Consider the following 19,469-nt stretch of genomic DNA (forward strand, 5'->3'; position numbering starts at 1 on the left):
CCCATTATAGCAGTGGGGTCACACCGAGGTCTGAACGCCCTCAATCACCTCTGCGTACTTTATCACCTTCTCAGGCCACTGTGCCTAATGACCGTCACTACAATGCAAGTAATTAAACTGCTCCTTGATCAGTTACATTAAACAGAACTTGATCATATCATTAACGATCTTCCAAACCAACGGAAAGATTGAGAGGGTAATTTATAATCGTAAGGATGAACACAACAACCAACATACCGACTATACTGTCAAAGAAGGCGCCACGCAGGTGCCAGTCATTCTTATCGTTCAGGAAAGTGATCATGTGGGACAACAGCACGTCATTGGCTTTTTGACGCCCGAAGAAGACGCACAGACGTGTGATCCCGTTCTCCATTAATGTTTGTTTCACGATATTTTCAGGGTCGCTTAACAAAGTGACCACTTTCTGCTGAACCATTTCATGTAAGGCTTGGAGCTCTGAAAAACAGAAAGGAGGATTGATTTTCTCCCACACATGAAGACCAAGCATTTCCTATTTTGTCATTTTGGTTGAGACACGGTCTCGCTATGTAGCTGTTGCGCCCACACTGGGCTTGAACTCATAATTCTCCAATATGGCCTCCAGAGTGATGAAATTACAGGCATGCCCCCCTCCCCGCACCTGTCTTCTTTCTGTCTAATGGAGTAATGGAATGACTGCGGAGCCTTCCCACATAAACCCTGTGTGTGCCGAGCCTTCCCACTGGTCACAGGTCTGTAGGTGGGATGCCATGAGCTCACTGTGTGTGCCGAGCCTTCCCACACTGTGTGTGCCGAGCCTTCCCACACTGGGTGTGCCGAGCCTTCCCACTGGTCACAGGTCTGAAGGTGGGATGCCATGAGCTCACTGTGTGCCGAGCCTTCCCACTGGTCACAGGTCTGTAGGTGGGATGCCATGAGCTCACTGTGTGCCGAGCCTTCCCACACTGTGTGTGCCGAGCCTTCCCATTGGTCACAGGTCTGTAGGTGGGATGCCATGAGCTCACTGTGTGCCGAGCCTTCCCACTGGTCACAGGTCTGTAGGTGGGATGCCATGAGCTCACTGTGTGCTGAGCCTTCCCACTGGTCACAGGTCAGTAAGTGGGATGCCATGAGCTCACTGTGTGCCGAGCCTTCCCACTGGTCACAGGTCAGTAAGTGGGATGCCATGAGCTCACTGTGTGCCGAGCCTTCCCACTGGTCACAGGTCTGTAGGTGGGATGCCATGAGCTCACTGTGTGCTGAGCTTTCCCACTGGTCACAGGTCTGTAGGTGGGATGCTGTGAGCTCACTGTGTGCTGAGCTTTCCCACTGGTCACAGGTCTGTAGGTGGGATGCCATGAGCTCACTATGTGCTGAGCTTTCCCACTGGTCACAGGTCAGTAGGTGGGATGTTGTGAGCTCACTGTGTGCCGAGCCTTCCCACTGGTCACAGGTCAGTAAGTGGGATGCCATGAGCTCACTGTGTGTGCTGAGCTTTCCCACTGGTCACAGGTCAGTAGGTGGGATGCTGTGAGCTCACTGTGTGCTGAGCTTTCCCACTGTTCACAGGTCAGTAGGTGGGATGCTGTGAGCTCAGTCACCATCCCACAAAGCACCTCTTCATTTATGAGCTCAAGAGGAAATGTAGGAAGAAGCCTCAGGAAGCAGCACTTGTTACCTCCCTCAAAGATCAACTCAAGCAAGGCCACTAACATGCCACACTGACCCAGCATGTAACTTCTAAAGTTGATTTCATGTATGTATTTTATGTATATATGTATTTTGTATGTATGTATGTATATGTATATATGCACATGTTATTTCATGTATATCATAAGTTCTTTATATGGTCTGAGCAGTCTTCCTCTCTGACCACATCTCCTGCTCATTCTCATTTGTCTGTCTTGACCCTTGCTAAAGTCCACTCTGAGAGCACAGGTCACAGTTCTTGCCATTTCCCTATTGTTCCCTCGCTACAAAACACATACTTGACCACCTCTCGACTTTATGAAAAGGGGCAAAGCAATCCTACGCTGCCCAGTGCTACTCAGGAAAAGCTGACATCTGGTACAGAAAACTACATGCTCATTGAGGTGAAGGAAGCTCCAGCTCCTCCAAAGCGGACAGCTAAATTCATTGTCTGAAAAGGTTCCGTCTCCTTTCTGACGCCCACGGCATACAAATGTATAAACCAGATTTCTCTAATCATTCGCAACTTAAACCAGCACAAAGCTGATTTAATTCTACTTCTGAATCTTTGGCTAAAAATCTGTCCAAAGTTTTTACAGATACAAAGAAACCTAAGCCACCGGCCTCATTGAGTTTAATCATCACAGGTGATTTAATCATCACAGGGAACTTTGATATGTAAACCAGAGACATTAATTACTGAATCAGAAGCTCTCCTAACTAAGATACTCAACACTTGTCATGCAAGAAGAAAGGGCTTAGGTTCTTTAGCAAGGATGTTTCCATTTTTAACGAGAATCACACAATTTGGCAGCTTACTGCTCACACGACTCCGGCTGAAGTAAGTGTGGAATCTACAGGGCCAAGTGGATCACCTCTAGTTAACAGTGTGTAAGGACAAACAGACAGGATAATGTGCCGGGCCCTTCAGACCCTATTGCCCGCTGCTCCTTCCCTTTACAAGAGGAACAAAGGACAGCTTTTGCAAGTTACCATCAGCAACCCAGTGTAAACAATGGGAATTCTAAGAGGAGAAATAACACCACCTGTGTCGTAGTCTCCGTTTGGATGTGTGGCTTCATCTGCCTCTTCGCTATCCGGGTCGTTCTCCATGTTGAGAGTTTTTAGCTGCACTAGCTCCAGGAACCGCAGAGCTGTTTCAGCCAGTAGAGCGATGTTTTCTAGAAGATGCCACCAGAACAGTTACAACCATGACCTCCAATCTTCAAGCTGCTCATCACTTTTCCTCCCAGAGTCCTTTAGCTTTTCTGAGACAGGGTCCTGTGCACCCCAGGTGGCCTCAAACTGGAGCTTCACCTACTTCTGCCTCCAGAGTGTTGATGGCTGCAGGTCACCATAAGGCCTGGGATCCCCAAGTCCTTATGCATCTAAATATCACTCAAGAAATCCACAGGAAAAGCAGAATTTTGCAAGTTAGCACTTAATCAGTCTCTGTGACTGAACACACAATCTATGACAATCTCTAAACAAAAAAAAAAAAAACAAGAAAAAATTCTTCATTTGTAGAACCTGTCTAAAATAAAGTATGCAGTTCTAATGAGAGAAAAAGAGAACATGCTTCATTCTTTCACAGAGCCAGCCTTTAAAGGTAACCTGACTAACACAGAAACATTAGCACCAAAGTAACATCACATGGGGCCTTGGGATCTACCAGACCAGGCCTCAGCCCTCAAGCCTGACACCTACCAGCTTTCTGTTTCAACAGCCTGCGTTTCGGTTTCTTCAGATAAATGAGGAGTCACGAGTGCCTTAAAAAGCCGTTACTAAACTGAATGGGCCATCGTTAGACGCTGTCCAAGTACATCCTGAAGTCTCAGTGGAGAAAGGGTGAGACTGCTGGTCACACCTCTGCATCACTGCCTTTGCTCTGACACTCTTCACCACTCAACAGGTCCCGTCCTCGGGGTGCTGTCACCTGTACCGGTTACATCTGTTCCTCACTGTTCTGTCTCCGTCCCTACTCTATTCTCTCGTCTTCTGCGTCTGTGCTTCACCTATGACACCAAGCAGGAAAGACTGCGCTCTTCTTCCTTAGCAGTGAATAACACTCAACATACAGTAACTACCTTAAACTGGAACTAAGTGCTAGAGATCAAATCCACAGCTTTACACATTTTCTTACTTTGTAACGTCTATGAAACCAAACCCACCCTATTGTAGTTGAGTTTATTAGATACAGCAATTCCGTTCATGTTAGGGTACCCACCATGGCCAGGTTCAACAATGCTCAAAATAAAACAAAAACTTGGGCTGGGAATATGGCTCAGTCAGTGGTGCTTACCACGCAAGCATGATGGCCTGTGTTCAGATCCCAGCACCCATGTGGAGAGGTGGATGCGGGAGCACAGGCCTATAATCCCAGTGCTGGGAAGACCAGAGACAGGGGATCCCTAGGGCTTGCTGGCCAGCCAGCCTGGCCAGATTAGGGAGTTCCAGGCTAACTGTGAGATTGTCTCAAAAATGAAGGCACAGAAATAAAAAGACACCAGTCGTCCACCCCTGCCCTTATATGCACATAGACCGTTCCAGAGAGAGAGAGAACCGCATAAACATGATGTTATCCCATAACACCCTAACAGGAGAAACTAGGGGCTACGGTGTAGCTCAGCAGAATACTTGTGTACCAGGCAGCACAAAGGCCTTGGGCTTGATCCCTAACACCAAACAAATAAGACACCGGAGACTTCTAGGTCATACCTGATAAAAGCCAAACTCTAAACAAACATATCCACATCCCAACTACCTGTGCACTGTCCTCAGTATCCACGGCCGGGGAACCCTAGGCCTCCTCTGCAGAAAGTGCCATCGCTCGTACACACTCTAACACGTCTTCCCACTCCTTCCAATCACCTCTAGACTCCGTTTCAAACTACTTACAGCACCTAACACAGCACCATGGAAACAGCTGCTGTACTATATTGCTGTTCTACAGGGGATGACCAAAACAGCTATATATTTTTAATAAAGATTTTTCTCAAATATTTTCAATCTTCGGTTTGCTGAGTCCACAGATACAGAAGCCACAGACACAGGGGGCTGGCCATATACCTTTATGATCAGGAAAGACTTTTTCCTGGGCCCCTTAAGTCTGGGCAGTTTAACTCGCCATTAAGTCCCACTTTTCAGTCCACTTTATACAGAATATGTCTATGCCAGCACCACTGGAGATGAAAAGAAATCCTTTGGGCTTGTGCCTAAATATAAAATACTATATATATATACTGTCCAAAACCCAGCTTTCATGTATTCTATTAACGTCGATAAGCAAATGATAAACTAATAAGCACACGGCTTTTAAAGTATGGCAATATCGTCGCCACATGCGTGTTCTACATATGTAAAGATTTCCAAACAGAAGGTCCATTTCCATTAGCTCATAGATATAAATTATGGATTATGTAAATGTCTCAGTGATATTTCCCATGGTGAAGTAAGCATTTAGAATTAGCTCAAGGAGCTAAAAACATGAATTTTTGCTGTTGGGCTTTGTGAGGGAGAATTCTAAGCAGAACAAGTAGGTGTGCGTGACATACCCATCTCATCAAGATGTCACACATCCTGAAAACTAAAGTAAGGAGATGGGGACTTAACTCAAACCTCCCTTCAACACCACGGTCTTTCTCAATAGAAACAGAACATTCTGCTCTGAAATAAGAATGTTTGCTCAGAGAAACTTTGAAAGATCAGAAGAGGTACTTGTAAACATGAGTCCTCCTCCAGCTAAGTGTACTATTCCAGGTCAAACTGTGAGAGTTCACACTGTACACTTCTGCAGATGGTAATTCTAATCCTTTTAAATGTACACGTATACACAAAAGTTGAGCCCCAGGAATAGATTAACTATAAATATTAACATGGATATGTGTATTCATAATTCAAGAGCAAAATTCACACAAGGAATTCCCAAAGAGATCAAAAAGTCAAGAGGTATGAAAGTCAGTACTTGAAAAATATGCGCAAGGCCATAGTTAGGACAATGAACTCTTACCAGCATAGGCAAGTCTGACGATAGTAGCATCGTCTTGGGCCAGGTGGGCTATGCCTGGGAGAATGTACTCTGGATAGATGTTGACGTCATTACGAGGAACCTCTTGGACAAGGGCAAGAACTTTGGTGAGCGTCCTCAGGGCCTCAGCCCTCACCCTGGGAACGGAGTCGTTGCTGAAATGTAACAAGTATGGAGTGATCCGGTCCAGCAGGATCTCCACACTCAGCCTAGGGGCCAAATGCAGAATGAGCTCCAAGGCAGCCAATTTGGAGTCACAGGACTTCAGGGTCTGCAGGCAGGACGTTATGACAGACACCAGGACAACCAGCCCGCTCTCCTTGGGCTCCCCTTCTGCTTTTTCTGGCAAATCATGTCCACAGAGATTGTTAATAATGTTGCCCAAGTCTTTCCGTATGACCAAAATCCGCTCATCGGCAGAGAGAAAGGTTTCCTTGGCAAACTGAGCCATATAAGGCTGAAGGAAAGTGTAAAATATCTCGGGGAAGGCATTGCCACGCTGCTGCTTCAAGTAATCCTCAGCCTCCAAACGCTTCTCTGGCTCACGGTGGATCATCTGAGTTACCTATGTGAAAGGAGAAAGAGAACAGGGTCCATTTTAGAACAGGAAATGAAAGCAAGTTGGGATGGCTCACACCTATAACCCCCACACTCTGGAGACTTGGGCAATGCCAACAGCGTGGGCTGTGTGACAAGTTCAAGGCCAGCCTCCTGAGTTGTGGTAATAAGTTCAAGACCAGCTTGGACTACAGAAGATCTCATATACACCTACCTACCTACCTACCTACACACACACACACACACACACACACACACACACACACACACGTTAGAAGACAATTATATGTAATTTAAAGAATTTCTGAAGTAATTCTGATATTTTCTTTGACCATGTAGTCCCGGCTGGCCTGGAACTCACTATGGAGACCAGTAAGTTCTTTCTCAATAGAAACAGAACGTTCTGCCCTGAAATAAGAATGTTTGCTCAGGGAAAACTTTGAAAGATCAGAAGCAGGTACTTGTAAACAGAGATCCACGCCCTTCGCCTCTCCTGAGCACTGGGATCAAAGGCATGCACCACCATTTTCAGCTACCTTTTTTTTTTAGAACTACAAAATAATTGTGTCTCTCCCAGAAGGCAACAGGACTCTACACACTAAGGTGCAGAGAGTCTGGTATAAAAGAGGTCACACCCTGTTTGACATTTGTTATTAAAAAAGCAACAAGCCTTCAGAAAAAAACAAAATAACACATGAATCTGGAAGAAATTATAGGACTCCTGATATCATTTCAGAGCCACAACTAGGAGTCCTGGTTTAAACTATACTACCACAAATCCAAAAGATTAGCACATGGTTTAAGTGTAGTTTAGTCCAGAGGAGAATCAAAGGGCTAGTAACGTAGCTCAAGGATGGAGCACGGCATCAGTGTGTGAGGTCCTGTGTGAGGTCCCAGCACTTCAAAGACATAAATAATAGGATACAGAGATGGCTCAGCACCTAGGAGCACCTCCTCAGCCCCCTGCACCCACAGCGAGTGGCTCACAACTATTTATAACTCCAGGCGGATAGAGGGGATTGAACACCTGAACTCTGCACTGGCACGCTCTTCACACACACACACACACACACACACACACACCTCTGAACTCTGCATTCACATGCTCTTGAGTGAGCGCACACACATACACATGCACACGCACACGCACACACACACACACAATCTTAAAGGAAATAAAATACTTAAAAATGTGTGATGTGGGAGTCCCCTCTGTGTGCTGTGATTACCATTAATGAATAAAGAAACTGCTTTGGACCTATAGCAAGGCAGAACTTAGGCAGAGAAAGCTAGGCTGAATGCTGGGAGGAAGAAGGGCAAAGTCAGAGAGAAGCTATGGAGCTGCCACCAGAGTCGGACATGCCAAAACTTTGCTGGTAAGCCACTGCCACGTGGCAATACACAGATTAATGGAGATGGGTTAAATTAATATGTAAGAGTTAGCCAATAAGAAGCTAGAGCTAATGGGCCAAACAGTAATTTAATTAATACAGTTTCTGTGTGATTATTTCGGGGCTCAGCAGCCAGGAATGATCAAGTGGCCTCCTCCTCAGCGGCAAGCTCTATCTCAGGAGTTCGGTCCACCTCCAAATTCCGCCCAAAGCAGAGTCAAGATTACCATGGAATAATGGATTCATTTTTCTGTATTTTTCTTTTAATGTCAAATGTGCTTTTTTAAAACAGTATATTTCTTTCTAATAAGGTATCAAAGGTATGTTTATTAGTACTAGGTTTTGTCCCAACTTTGTTGTGGAGGAGGGACTGGGCATGGTGGCTCATGCCTGTATTCCGGCACTCTGGAAGCTACGGCAGACGGCAGAAGGCCTGCCCTGAGTGAACTGAGACAGTGAGTTCCAGGACAGCGAGGACACATTCCCATTAAAACTGTACAGCAAATATTTGCAACATACTTACCAATTCTCTGATACTGCGATCTTCGATCTTATTTAGCACTTGTTCAGGGAAAAAATGTCCATTCCTATATGCCAGTAGCTGAGAGAGATCGAACAATGGTACACCTTCCGTGAAAAGCTCAGCTATCACACAGCCTGGAAAACCGGACATAATCCATTAGAACATGAAGAGATCACGTAATATAGAGCAGAATTCAGAAAAATCACAACACTCAAAATGCAAAAATCAACTGAATTTAAATGTTTAATGCAATATTAAACATATTGTCTAATTGCTTGTGGCCAGGGTATAAAAATAATGACAATCATTCACTTTTTTTTTTTTTTACAAAAACATATACACAAAGGAGTTTAAAAGTCACAAGGAACCCTTTAGTACAGAAACACAGCATTAAGTTCACAAGAACTACAAAGTAGTAGGTGCTGCTTCTAACAGGCGCTACTAGCACTGTGTGGTAAAATCCTGTCTTCATAAGCTCCCCTCCTAGAAAGGCAGACAGAACATAACCAACAAGTGAATTTGATTTCTAGTGCTAAATATTACAAACATACACCAAGTCTTTAAAACGTGGGAGCAAATCAGAAGAAAAGGGAAATAATAATTCAACTACTTTGCATTAACCTTCAATAATTTTTTAAGTACCTACATTCTCAAAAGCACAAAGCAATTTTGATTTTTTTTTTGTACACAGCAATTTTATTGAGTCATTAAATGACATGCATTTACCAAGTCTTTTAGACCTTAAAAAAAACTACTGTACAGCCTTGGACCTGCTGGGCCCTCTGGCGAGAATACTCGCCCTAAGTACTAGTGGATCTGACCTCCACCTCCTTTAGTTCCCGGTCAGTCGGCAGTAAATCCTTTCTTAATTATCTGTTTAAGATTTCAGGAACCACTGGGTGTGGTGATACACGCCCTTAGTCCAAGCACTTTGAAGGCAGAAGGATTTCAGTAAATTCAATGTCAGCCTGATCTACAAAGTGAGTTCCATAAGAGTCAGGGCTACAGAGACTTGTCTCAGAAAAAAACAAACAAAAACGAAAACAGATTGCAAAAGCCACTACAGCTCCTCCATATTCTTTCCTTTCACTAGTATTTTTCCAAACAGTACCCACTGTGGACTATTTTATGTTGCCTGTTTCTGTGCCCACTAAAATACAAACTCCATAGGATGTTTTTCCCCAATTTTTGTCCACTGAAAAATCTGTCTGATGTGAGATTCCCCTATGTATGCTGTGAATATGTGTTATTACCATTGGTTAATAAAGAAGTTGCTTTGGGCTACGGCAGTGCAGAATAGAGCAAGGCAGGAATTCCAAACAGAGGTAGGAGAAAAGAAAGTGCCAAAGGAGACAGATGCCAGAGAACCTTACCAGTAAACCACGAGCCTCATGGTGATACATAGAATAATAGAAATGGGTTAATTCAAGATGTAAGAGTTAGCTAGAAACATGCATGAGCTAACTGGCCAAGCTTTGTTGTAATCAATATAGTCTTTTTATAATTATTTCAGGTCTGGGATGCCGGGAAACGAACAAGCAGCCTCCGCCTACACCTGTCAACTAACATAATTCTAATAACTAATAAACATTCAGTAAATTTGCTAATTCCTATTTATACAATGTCAATTTCAGAATAAAGGACTTCCAACAACAGTTATTTTTAAGGAAAAAAATCAAGTTCTGAGGCCAGTAGAATGCTCAAGGAGTAAAGACCAGGACTGATGACTAAGCTCAGTCTCTTAAATCCACATGGTGGAAGGACAGAACCATTCCCATGAGCTCTCACCAACCTCCAACATGCACCAGATATGTGCTCGCTTGCACCCCTTGCAGCTTCTCCTGCACGGTGCGTGGGGGGGGGGGGCAAAACCAAGACATAAAGTCATTTAAAAATACTTAATTCATCATATGTAGGCAGGAAATAGAAGATCTGACCCAAGCTATAAACTAAGTAGATCTAACAAACGTCAGTACAATATCCTACCCATGACAGCAGAATACCTATAGAACATACACTGTCTAGATGAGACCTCAGCCCTGTGGTTTAGATAAACTTCTGGTGTACTCCAAGGCTTCCTGTGTTCAAATCAGATCCCCACTGTGAGGTAATGTGGAGAAAGCTTAGTCTGACAATGGTGTCAAGAGTTGAGGCCTCTGGGAAGGAATCAGAATTAAATCATTAGGGAAACCTCTTTGACTGAATCCAGGAAGCTTCACAAGAAGAGAAACCAACACAGAGAGACATGTGTACCACTCTAACCCTCTGAAATTGAAAACCAAATTGAACACTGTCCTTTTTTAAAATTGACTTGGTCAGGGTGTTTTACCTCAGAATAGAAAAGTAAGCAAGACAACTCCTAGACAACTAATGGATCAAGGGAACCCAGGAAGAGCAGAGTGGTACGGCATTCCTGTAAGGCCTGCTACATGGGAAGCCACATATGTGATCCCAGCTACAAGGGAGGCCACACATGTGATCCCAGTTACATGGGAGGCCACACATGTGATCCCAGCTACAAGGGAGGCCACATATGTGATCCCAGCTACAAGGGAGGCCACTAATGTGATCCCAGTTACATGGGAGGCCACACATGTGACCCTAGCTACATGGGAGGTCACACATGTGATCCCAGTTACATGGGAGGCCACACATGTGACCCCAGCTACATGGGAGGTCACACATGTGATCCCAGTTACATGGAAGACCACACATGTGACCCCAGCTACATGGGAGGTCACAAATGTGATCCCAGCTACATGGAAGACCACACATGTGATCCCAGCTACATGGAAGACCACACATGTAATCTCAGCTACATGGAAGACCACACATGTAACCCAGTTACATGGAAAGCCACACCTGTAATTCCAGAGTGAAGTGAGAGCCTGTGTTCCATTCCCAGTGTTGAGAGGAAAATCAAAAGGAAATTACAGAAGTCTTTGGGATAAAAACAAAAAACACACAACATAAAAAAAAAACAAACAGAAGCAGGTGGGTCTCTAAGAGTTCGAGGCCAGCCTGGTCTACAGAGTTCCAGGACAGGCCTCAAAGTTACATACAAAGAAACCCTGTCTCAAAACAAAAACAAAAACAAAAACCAAACAACAAAAAGAGAAGAAAAAAAACTTTAGGAATACCCTTTCTAAGTCAGGCCTGGCAGAACGGCTCCTGCAAACAAGGGGGACAAGAAAAGAAAGGGCCATTCTGCCATCAGCGAAGTGGTGACCCCAGAGTCTACTGTCAACACTCCTAAGTGTGTCTGTGGAGTGGGCTGCGAAAAGTGTGCCTCTCAGGCACTTGGAGACATCCAGAACTATGCCATGAAGGACGTGGGAACTCCAGATGTGCGCACTGATGGCAGCAGAGCCTTCGGGGGCCAAAGGAATAAGGAATGTTCCGCATCATAGGTACGAGCATTAGTCCAGGGAACACAATGAGGAGTTGCTAGACAAGCTCTACACCGTGGAAATATGGGATCCTGTTACCTGGCTCAAAAATCTACAGTCAATTAAGATGTGGTCTGATAAGTGTCAGAGAGTTATAAAACTTCTTTTAAAAAAATATAACCAGCAATACCACTCCTGGGAATATACCCAAGAGATGCTCTATCATATGACAAAAGCATTTGTTCAACTATGTTCATAGCAGTATTATTTGTAATAGCCAGAACCTGGAAACAACCTAGATGCCCTTCAATGGAAGAATGGATGAAGAAAGTATGGAATATATACACACTAGAGTACTACGCTGCGGTAAAAAACAATGACTTCTCGAATTTTGCATGCAAATGGATGGAAATAGAAAACACTATCCTGAGTGAGGTGTCCCAGACCCAAAAAGATGAACATGGGATGTACTCGCTCATAATTGGTTTCTAGCCATAAGTAAGGGTTACGGAGTCTACAATAGGTGAACCTAAAGAAGCTAAGTAAGAAGGTGAACCCAAGGAAAAACATATAGTTATCCTCTTGGCTAAGGGAAGTAGACAAAATTGCCGGGGAGAAAATTGGGATCTTGGGGGTAGGGTGGGATGGGGGTAAGGGGAGATGGGGAGAGAAAAGGTAGAAGGGAAGGAGGGGGGAACTTGGGGAAACAGGAGGATTGGGATAAAGGAAGGGTGGATAGGGGAGCACGGAACCACAATTCTTAGTTAAGGGAGCCACTTTAGGGTGGGCAAGAGACTTGACCCTAGAGGGGCTCCCAGGTGCCCAAGCTGAGGTTCCCAGTTAGTTCCTTGGGCAGCTGAGGATAGGGAACCTGAAATGACCCTATCCTAGAGCAATATTGACGAATATCTTGCATATCATCATAGAACCTTCAGCTGGTGATGGATGGAGATAGAGACAGAGACCCACACTGGAGCACTGGACTGAGTTCCCAAGGTCCCAATGAGGAGCAGAAGGAGGGAGAACATGAGCAAAGAAGTCGGGACCACGAGGGGTGCACCCACCCACTGAGACAGTGGAGCTGATCTACTGGGAGCTCACCAAGGCTAGCTGGACTGTGACTGAAAAAGCATGGGATAAAACTGGACTCTCTGAACATGGGGAACAATGAGGGCTGATGAGACGCCAAGGACAATGGCACGGGGTTTTGATCCTACTTAATGTGCTGGCTTTGTGGGAGCCTAGCCAGTTTGGATGTTCACCTTCCTAGATATGGACGGAGAGGGGAGGACCTAGGACTTACCACAGGGCAGGGAACCCGGACTGCTCTGTGGACTGGAGAGGGAGGGGGAGAGGAGTGGGGGGAGGGGGAGAAGGGTGGGAGGAGGGGGAGAAGGGTAGGAGGAGGGGGAGAAGGGTGGGAGGAGGGGGAGGGAAATGGGAGGCTGGGAGGAGGTGGAAACTTGTTTTTTGTTTTTGTTTTTGTTTTTTTCTCCTTTTCTCAATAAAAAAAAAATATATAACGACTGGGCAGAGGTGGCACACACCTTTAATCCCAGCACTAGGCAGGCAGAGACAGGTGGATCTCTGTGAGTTCAAGGCCAGCCTAGTCTACAAAACAAGTTCCAGGACTGCCAGGGCCACACAGAGAAACCTTGCCTCAAAATAATCTAATAAATAAATGAGTAACACTCACATGGGCCCAGGGAACAGCTCAGTGAGAAAAGCACTTGCTTTGCAACTATTAGGCCCTGAATCAAACTCCAGGATCTACATAAAAAGAAAGCTGGGCAGGGTGGTACATGCTTGTACTTCCAGAGCTGAAGACACAGACACAGAAAAGATCTCTGGGGTTCACTGACCAGCAAAGCCTACATGGTAAGCTCCCTGCCCAGTAAGAGACCTTGCCTCAAAAATAATAGAGTTGGCAGGGAACTTAGCACAGTATGAAGGCCAGAGACAACCCTAGGTGTAGTTCCTCAGGTATTGTCCATTGTACACGTGTGTCTGCATACATACGTACATACATACGTACGTGCATACATACATACACACACACACCCCTGCACACGCACCCCTGCACACACATGAATATACAAAGACAACAAAACCCAAAACACTGAAGGACTCACTAGTACTTTGAGGAAATGCACAGCTATAAATGTCAACATTGAAGGAGCATCACACACTGCCCACACCAACTACCAAAGCTAACTCCCAGTCACTGGGAGGCCTCAGCTGGAATGCCATCGCCCTACTGGAGGCCTTTCCGGCACTGCCTCCCTACCTATCGCTCCCACTTCCTTACTATGAGTTTCCGTGAGAGCATCTTATGCTTATCACCGCCAGAGCAAACACAAGGTGAGATGTACTTTCATGCCGCCAGCATGGCACAGCGTGTGTTTTGAATGTTTAGATGAATGAAAAGCACTCTGCATTTTTCTCATCACTTAAGCACAGCCACGGAGAAAACCATATATCTATCTGAAAACAGTGTAAAAAAGGCATGCTAAGGAATGTCTGGAAATCTGGCAACTTACAAAAAGCTAGATTTCTGTGTCTGACAGTTAAAATATGCAAATTAGCTAAACTGACCAACTCAGATACCTGCTGAAAAGATGTCCATGGCTCTCTTCAGCTCTCCCCGTGTCCTCTGATTGCTGTTTAGGTCCACGAGGGGAGTTGAGGGATCTCTCATATATTCCAGCTCGGTGGCGAACATCCCACCATCGACAAACCGCTCAGGAGCTATATAGCAAGTCCTCCTGCGCGAGGTGTCGAAGAAATAGTTGAAATCTGCTGGATTGTCCTCTGGAAGATAAGTGGGCTTAAAACTGGCAAAATCCGTTAGAAGAACCCAGTTCCAACTGGTGACCATCACATTCTCAGTCTTGATGTCGCCATGTCGGACTCCAGACTTGTGGGCCTGGTCCACGGCTGTCAGGATCTGGAAGGCGATCCAGCGCTTCTCGATGTTGTTTAAGAACGGACGGGTACTGATGCGGTCATAGAGGTTGTCTCTCACATACTGCCTAAACAGCATGGCTGCCTTCTCGGACGCTTTTTCTGCTGCTTTCTGGAAAGGTAGGCAGTTCTGTGCAGAATGAAGTCTGATTTTCAGTTCCTCCAGCTCTTGTTTATAGCTCGTTAAAGGCAATGTGGGATCCTGAATTGCAAAGACCTTCACTACCACCAGGCCTTCCCGGTGCTTTGCTCGGGCAACTTTAAAAAAACGAGTACTTCCCAGACTCTTATCATATTCAAAGTCGTGGATATCTGAGAAATAACTCTCTACGGAGAGAATCTGGGAAGGAGCAATGCCCGCGAGTTGATTTCCCATAATGACCAGCACCTCTGGGTCGGCAAGTTAAGATGTAATACCTATTTTAAAAGATGGGAAAAGGGAGAGACAGATGCATATTAAAATGGAAACAAGGAAGCAATGGACTTGCCACTATTTGGCCTTTTCCAAAAAGATAGGCGCAACATTTTCTACTGAGTGTATGAATGAGCATCCCAGAGCAGTATTGAATTCAGGAAAATGTACCTAAATAGAGTCTAAATTTTAGATGTTTTTAATCTAAAAAGGTGGCACTATTTTGTGCCATCCCTTCCAGGAGCTGAACTGTGTTTTAGAAGTTCTGGGGTTTTGTTGGTTGGCTGGTTGGGGTTGGGTTTTTGAAACAGGGTTTCACTGTGTAGCCCTGGCTGTCCGGGAACTCACTCTGTAGACTAGGTTGGTCTCAAACTCACAAGAAATCCGGCTGCCTCCACCTCCCAAGTGCTGGGATTAAAGGCGTGTGCCACCACCACCTATCTTGAGCTATGCTCAAATAGATGCCTTTGACGTTTTCTATTTTTATTTTTTGTCTTGCATAGCCCAGGCTAGGCATAAAACCCCCTACAATAGCCGACTGACTTTAAACTTCAGATCCCCTTGCCTCCACCTCCCAAGTGCTGGTGCTCCATTATGCCCAGTGTGACCCCTTCAACATTAAGCTAAAGAGGTTAGAGCGTATCCACTGATACGCAGATTCTAAAACATGGCTGCATCTTTACTGCGTTCAGCACTGTGTTTGGGGCTATGAAAGTCGCAAAAGTGCTGTATGACTCAGTCCTTGTCTAAGAAAACTTCAGCTTACTTGCAGATAGAAAACACATTTACACGTATAAAAGAATCAACTGAAGCCGGGCGATGGTGCGCACGCCTTTAATCCCAGCACTCGGGAGGCAGAGGCAGGCGGATCTCTGTGAGTTCGAGACCAGCCTGGTCTACAGAGCTAGTTCCAGGACAGGAACCAAAGCCACAGAGAAACCCTGTCTCGAAAAACCAAAAAAAAAAAAAAAAAAAAAAAAAAGAATCAACTGATACAAATGGGCCACTTAATCCCTGCAAGGGTCAGACTAAAATCTACAAAATTAGCATCACCTGGGCCCCTCCAGCCTCATCGCTGTTTGGCTTCCCACCACCTAAACCAAGGCAAACTCGTCTGATTTGAAACAAGAAACCCCGCCAGAGCCATTCAATAAAAGTAAGCCAAAATGCAAACTTCCCCAAGTTACCTAATCCCATATTTTGCAGGAACTGCCTCCCTACCCCAGGCTTAGCACTCAGGGAAACATTTACCCCAGGCCTCTGGCAACTCAAAAGTCGCTGACAGATCCCAGAGAAGTCTTGGCAGAGCTCTGAGGGACTTGGGCGTGAACGGTTGTCGGCAGGAGAATGTTTTCTGTGAGGGGTCTTCCTTCAAACGCAGGACCTGGGTAGTTGCGGGAGGAGAGCAGAATTGTCCAAGACCTAGAGCTGGGGGAGAGCAACTGGGAGAACAGGCACACTCGGGACTCCGGACACCCAGCAGAGTCACCGCCGGCTCCTCCCCTGCCGCCCTGGGCCCGCGCGTGTTCGAGTCCCGCGATCCCCGGGCCTTTGCACCAGCCCAGTGCCGGAGCGGTGCCAGCACCCGTCCAGGAAGACTACTTCACCCGCGGCGAATGCTGAACTCCCGGGAAAGCCGCCTAGTTGACCTCACTTCCTGTTGAGAACGGAAGTGACGGAGGGAAGTTTGAGGAAGTGTACAGTAGGAAGCTGGTTGCTAGGAAACGAGGGAAGGGGTGCGGCCTCGCTGTCCCAGGCAGAAGGCGCTTTTCTCTAGTAAACTCTGGGGCCACTGGCTCTCAGGAAACTTAACCGCGTACTTAGGAAAACTAGTGCCCCAACCAAATTGGATTTCAACTTTATTGAGAAGAAATTTATGTGTCACAAAGTTCATCGGTTTAAAAAGTGTACAATTGGTGACCGGCACCTTTAGTCCCATTACTCAGGAGACAGAGACAGCAGATTTCTTGTTTGCTTGAGGCTAGCCAGGGCTACAATGAGATATCTTTTCTCCAAAAACAGTATGTATGTATGTATGTACACGCACTTTTTTATTATTTTAACGGCAGAACCAAATACAGTTTTGACCCCACAGCGGTAGTAACTGCTTGCAACGAACAACACTGGGCATTTTGACTGGGATTGGGGAGGAATCCACGCTCTGCCTCTGCATGCTGAAGTATTAGCTTCTAATGTATTCTAGGAGAGAAACACTCATTTTCTTTAGTGGGGTACCCATTGAGTACCCGCCGTGCTCCATGGGTAGTTGAACACTCATTACCACATAGATGATCCTGCCTAAACTCAGTGAGTCTTGGAAAAAGAAAAGAAAAGGAAAACAATGTTTGAAAGTGCATTAGGAGGTTGTTTAATAAGAGTGGGGGATTGCATTAATTAGAATGTACTTTATACATGTGTGAGATTGCCGAATAAAAAAATCAAGTTAAAAACACTTTTCAAAGTGCCAAGAGTCACTATTTTAAATTTTTTTAGTCATTTTATTTTTAAAGGTAAAGTCTCATTCTGTATTCCAGGCTGGCGTGAAACTGGTGTCCTCCTGCCTCAACCTCCTGAGTGCTGCAATTATAGCTGTTCATCGTGGTAAGTAGGGATGGATTTTAGCTGGGGCTGTGTTCTAATTTTCTTTCTACTGCCGTTGTGGAGGATGTTGAATGAGAATGCCCCCCCCCCCCAAAGTTCATATATTTGAACGTCTAATCCCTAGTTGGTGGATTGCTTAGGGAAGGCACGGAGGTGTGGCCATCTTGGAAGAGGTGTGGCCATCTTGGAAGAGGTGTGGCCATCTTGGAAGAGGTGTGGCCATCTTGGAAGAGGTGTGGCCATCTTGGAAGAGGTGTGTCACCAGGAGTAGGCTTTGAGGTCTAAAATGCCTGTGCCAGGCCCATTTCTCTCTTCCTACTGACCAGGATGTAGCTCTCAGCTATTTCTCCAGTATTATGCCTCCTGTTGCTGTCAGGCTCCATGCCATGGTGACAATGAATCTGTAAGCAAGCACTAGTTAAATTGAAAGACCCTACAGACCCCCTCCTCAAAACCCACAGCTAGCATGCTCCCGGGGGAACGTCCTGTTTGCTTTAAAAAATTCTCCGGATCAGCAGCCAGCCTGCTCCCGTAAGAACATCCCATGTGCCGGGCGGTGGTGGCGCACGCCTTTAATCCCAGCACTCGGAAGGCAGAGGCAGGCGGATCTCTGTGAGTTCGAGGCAAGCCTGGTCTACAAGAGCTAGAGCCAGGACAGGCTCCAAAGCTACAGAGAAACCCTGTCTCAAAAGAGCAGGAGATAGAGATAGGAAGACTGCAAGGCAAGATGTCAATAAGATAGGATGTCAACAAAGCAGGTTAGCTATAAGATAGGAACAGGATGATTGTTGCCAGGCATCCATCCTGAGAGAGGAAACCATTCATGCCCCCCCCCCCCCCCCCCGCCGCATTCCAATAACCACGCTTTTGCTTCTGTGAGCTTGCTTCTTGCTGACACCCTTGCTGAGAGAGGAAACCATTCATGCCCCCGCCTCATTCCGGTCGACCGATAACCACGCTTTTGCTTCTGTAAACTTGCTTTTTGCTCTTCCCTATAAAAAGCCCGCCCTCCAGTTGGCAGGTGCGCAAATCTTCTGAGAGATCTTGCTGCCCACAGGTACCTGTGTCTACTCAATAAACCTCTTGCGATTTGCATCCGTGCAGTCTCGGCCTGTTCCTTGGCGTTGGGGAGGTCTCCTCCCGAAAAGAGGTCCTCGTCGAGGGTCTTTCAAAATGATTTTTGTTGTTGTTGTTAAGAGTTGATGCCAGCTGTGGTGGGGGAAGTAAGGGTCAAGTCATGCAGAGCCTTTAGGCCAAGTTGAGAATTAAAAAAAAATTATTAATTCTTTGAGGCTTCTTTAAGAATCACATTAACACCCCTTCTCCTCTCCCAGACCCACCATACCTCTACACCTGCTCCCAGCGTCCTCTCTCTTTCCCTCTCTCCTTCCTTCCTTTTTTCCTTCCTTCCTTCCTTCCTTCCTTCCTTTCTTTTGTAACCCACAGAGTCCAATTTGTGTTGCCAGTACAGTTTTTCATAATATGGTTTCTCTATTAGATGTTTAAAGTAGTATAAATCAGAAATCTAGATACAATGTTAAAATATCTCCTTGCTATCCATTGGAGCTTGAGCAACAGTCTGAGGTAATGAATCCTTTACACACACACACACACACACACACACACACACACACACATATTTGTATGGGGGTTATTAGAATGACTTACGAGTTGGCCAGCTAGTCCAACGATGGCTGTATACCAGCAGAAGGTCCAAGAGTCACCTTCACGACTCAGTTCACGAGACTGGATGTCTCAGGTGATCTTCAGTATATCCTGGAACCCCAGAGAAGTTGACTCTAATGTTAGTGCAGGAATGGACTTGCTAGGGAGATTGAGAACAAGCAGGCAGAGAGAGAGGCTTACTTTTCCCATGTCCTTTATATAGGCTGCCAGCAGAAGACACAGCCCAGATTAGAGCTGGGGCTTTCCA

At 45.7% G+C, this 19,469-nt stretch overlaps 1 protein-coding gene across 1 annotated transcript in view; it reads right to left on the minus strand.

The window, feature by feature from the left end:
- Window positions 1-16,573, minus strand: part of Pik3r4 (phosphoinositide-3-kinase regulatory subunit 4) — a 60,227-nt gene extending 43,654 nt beyond the window's left edge. Inside the window, exons 1-6 of the mRNA XM_041677446.1 lie at window positions 16,187-16,573; window positions 14,167-14,940; window positions 8,171-8,304; window positions 5,681-6,263; window positions 2,718-2,852; window positions 238-459 (exon numbers count right to left, since the gene is read on the minus strand). Of these exons, the coding sequence (XP_041533380.1) occupies window positions 238-459; window positions 2,718-2,852; window positions 5,681-6,263; window positions 8,171-8,304; window positions 14,167-14,899 (1,807 nt within the window). The 5' untranslated portion in view covers window positions 14,900-14,940; window positions 16,187-16,573. The remainder of the gene's footprint in view (window positions 1-237; window positions 460-2,717; window positions 2,853-5,680; window positions 6,264-8,170; window positions 8,305-14,166; window positions 14,941-16,186) is intronic.
- Between the last annotated feature and the right edge of the window lie 2,896 nt (window positions 16,574-19,469).

Source organism: Microtus oregoni, unplaced genomic scaffold, assembly GCF_018167655.1.
Source record: "Microtus oregoni isolate MIOR12 unplaced genomic scaffold, Mior012 000028F_ref0000031, whole genome shotgun sequence".
Classification (NCBI taxonomy): domain Eukaryota; kingdom Metazoa; phylum Chordata; class Mammalia; order Rodentia; family Cricetidae; genus Microtus; species Microtus oregoni.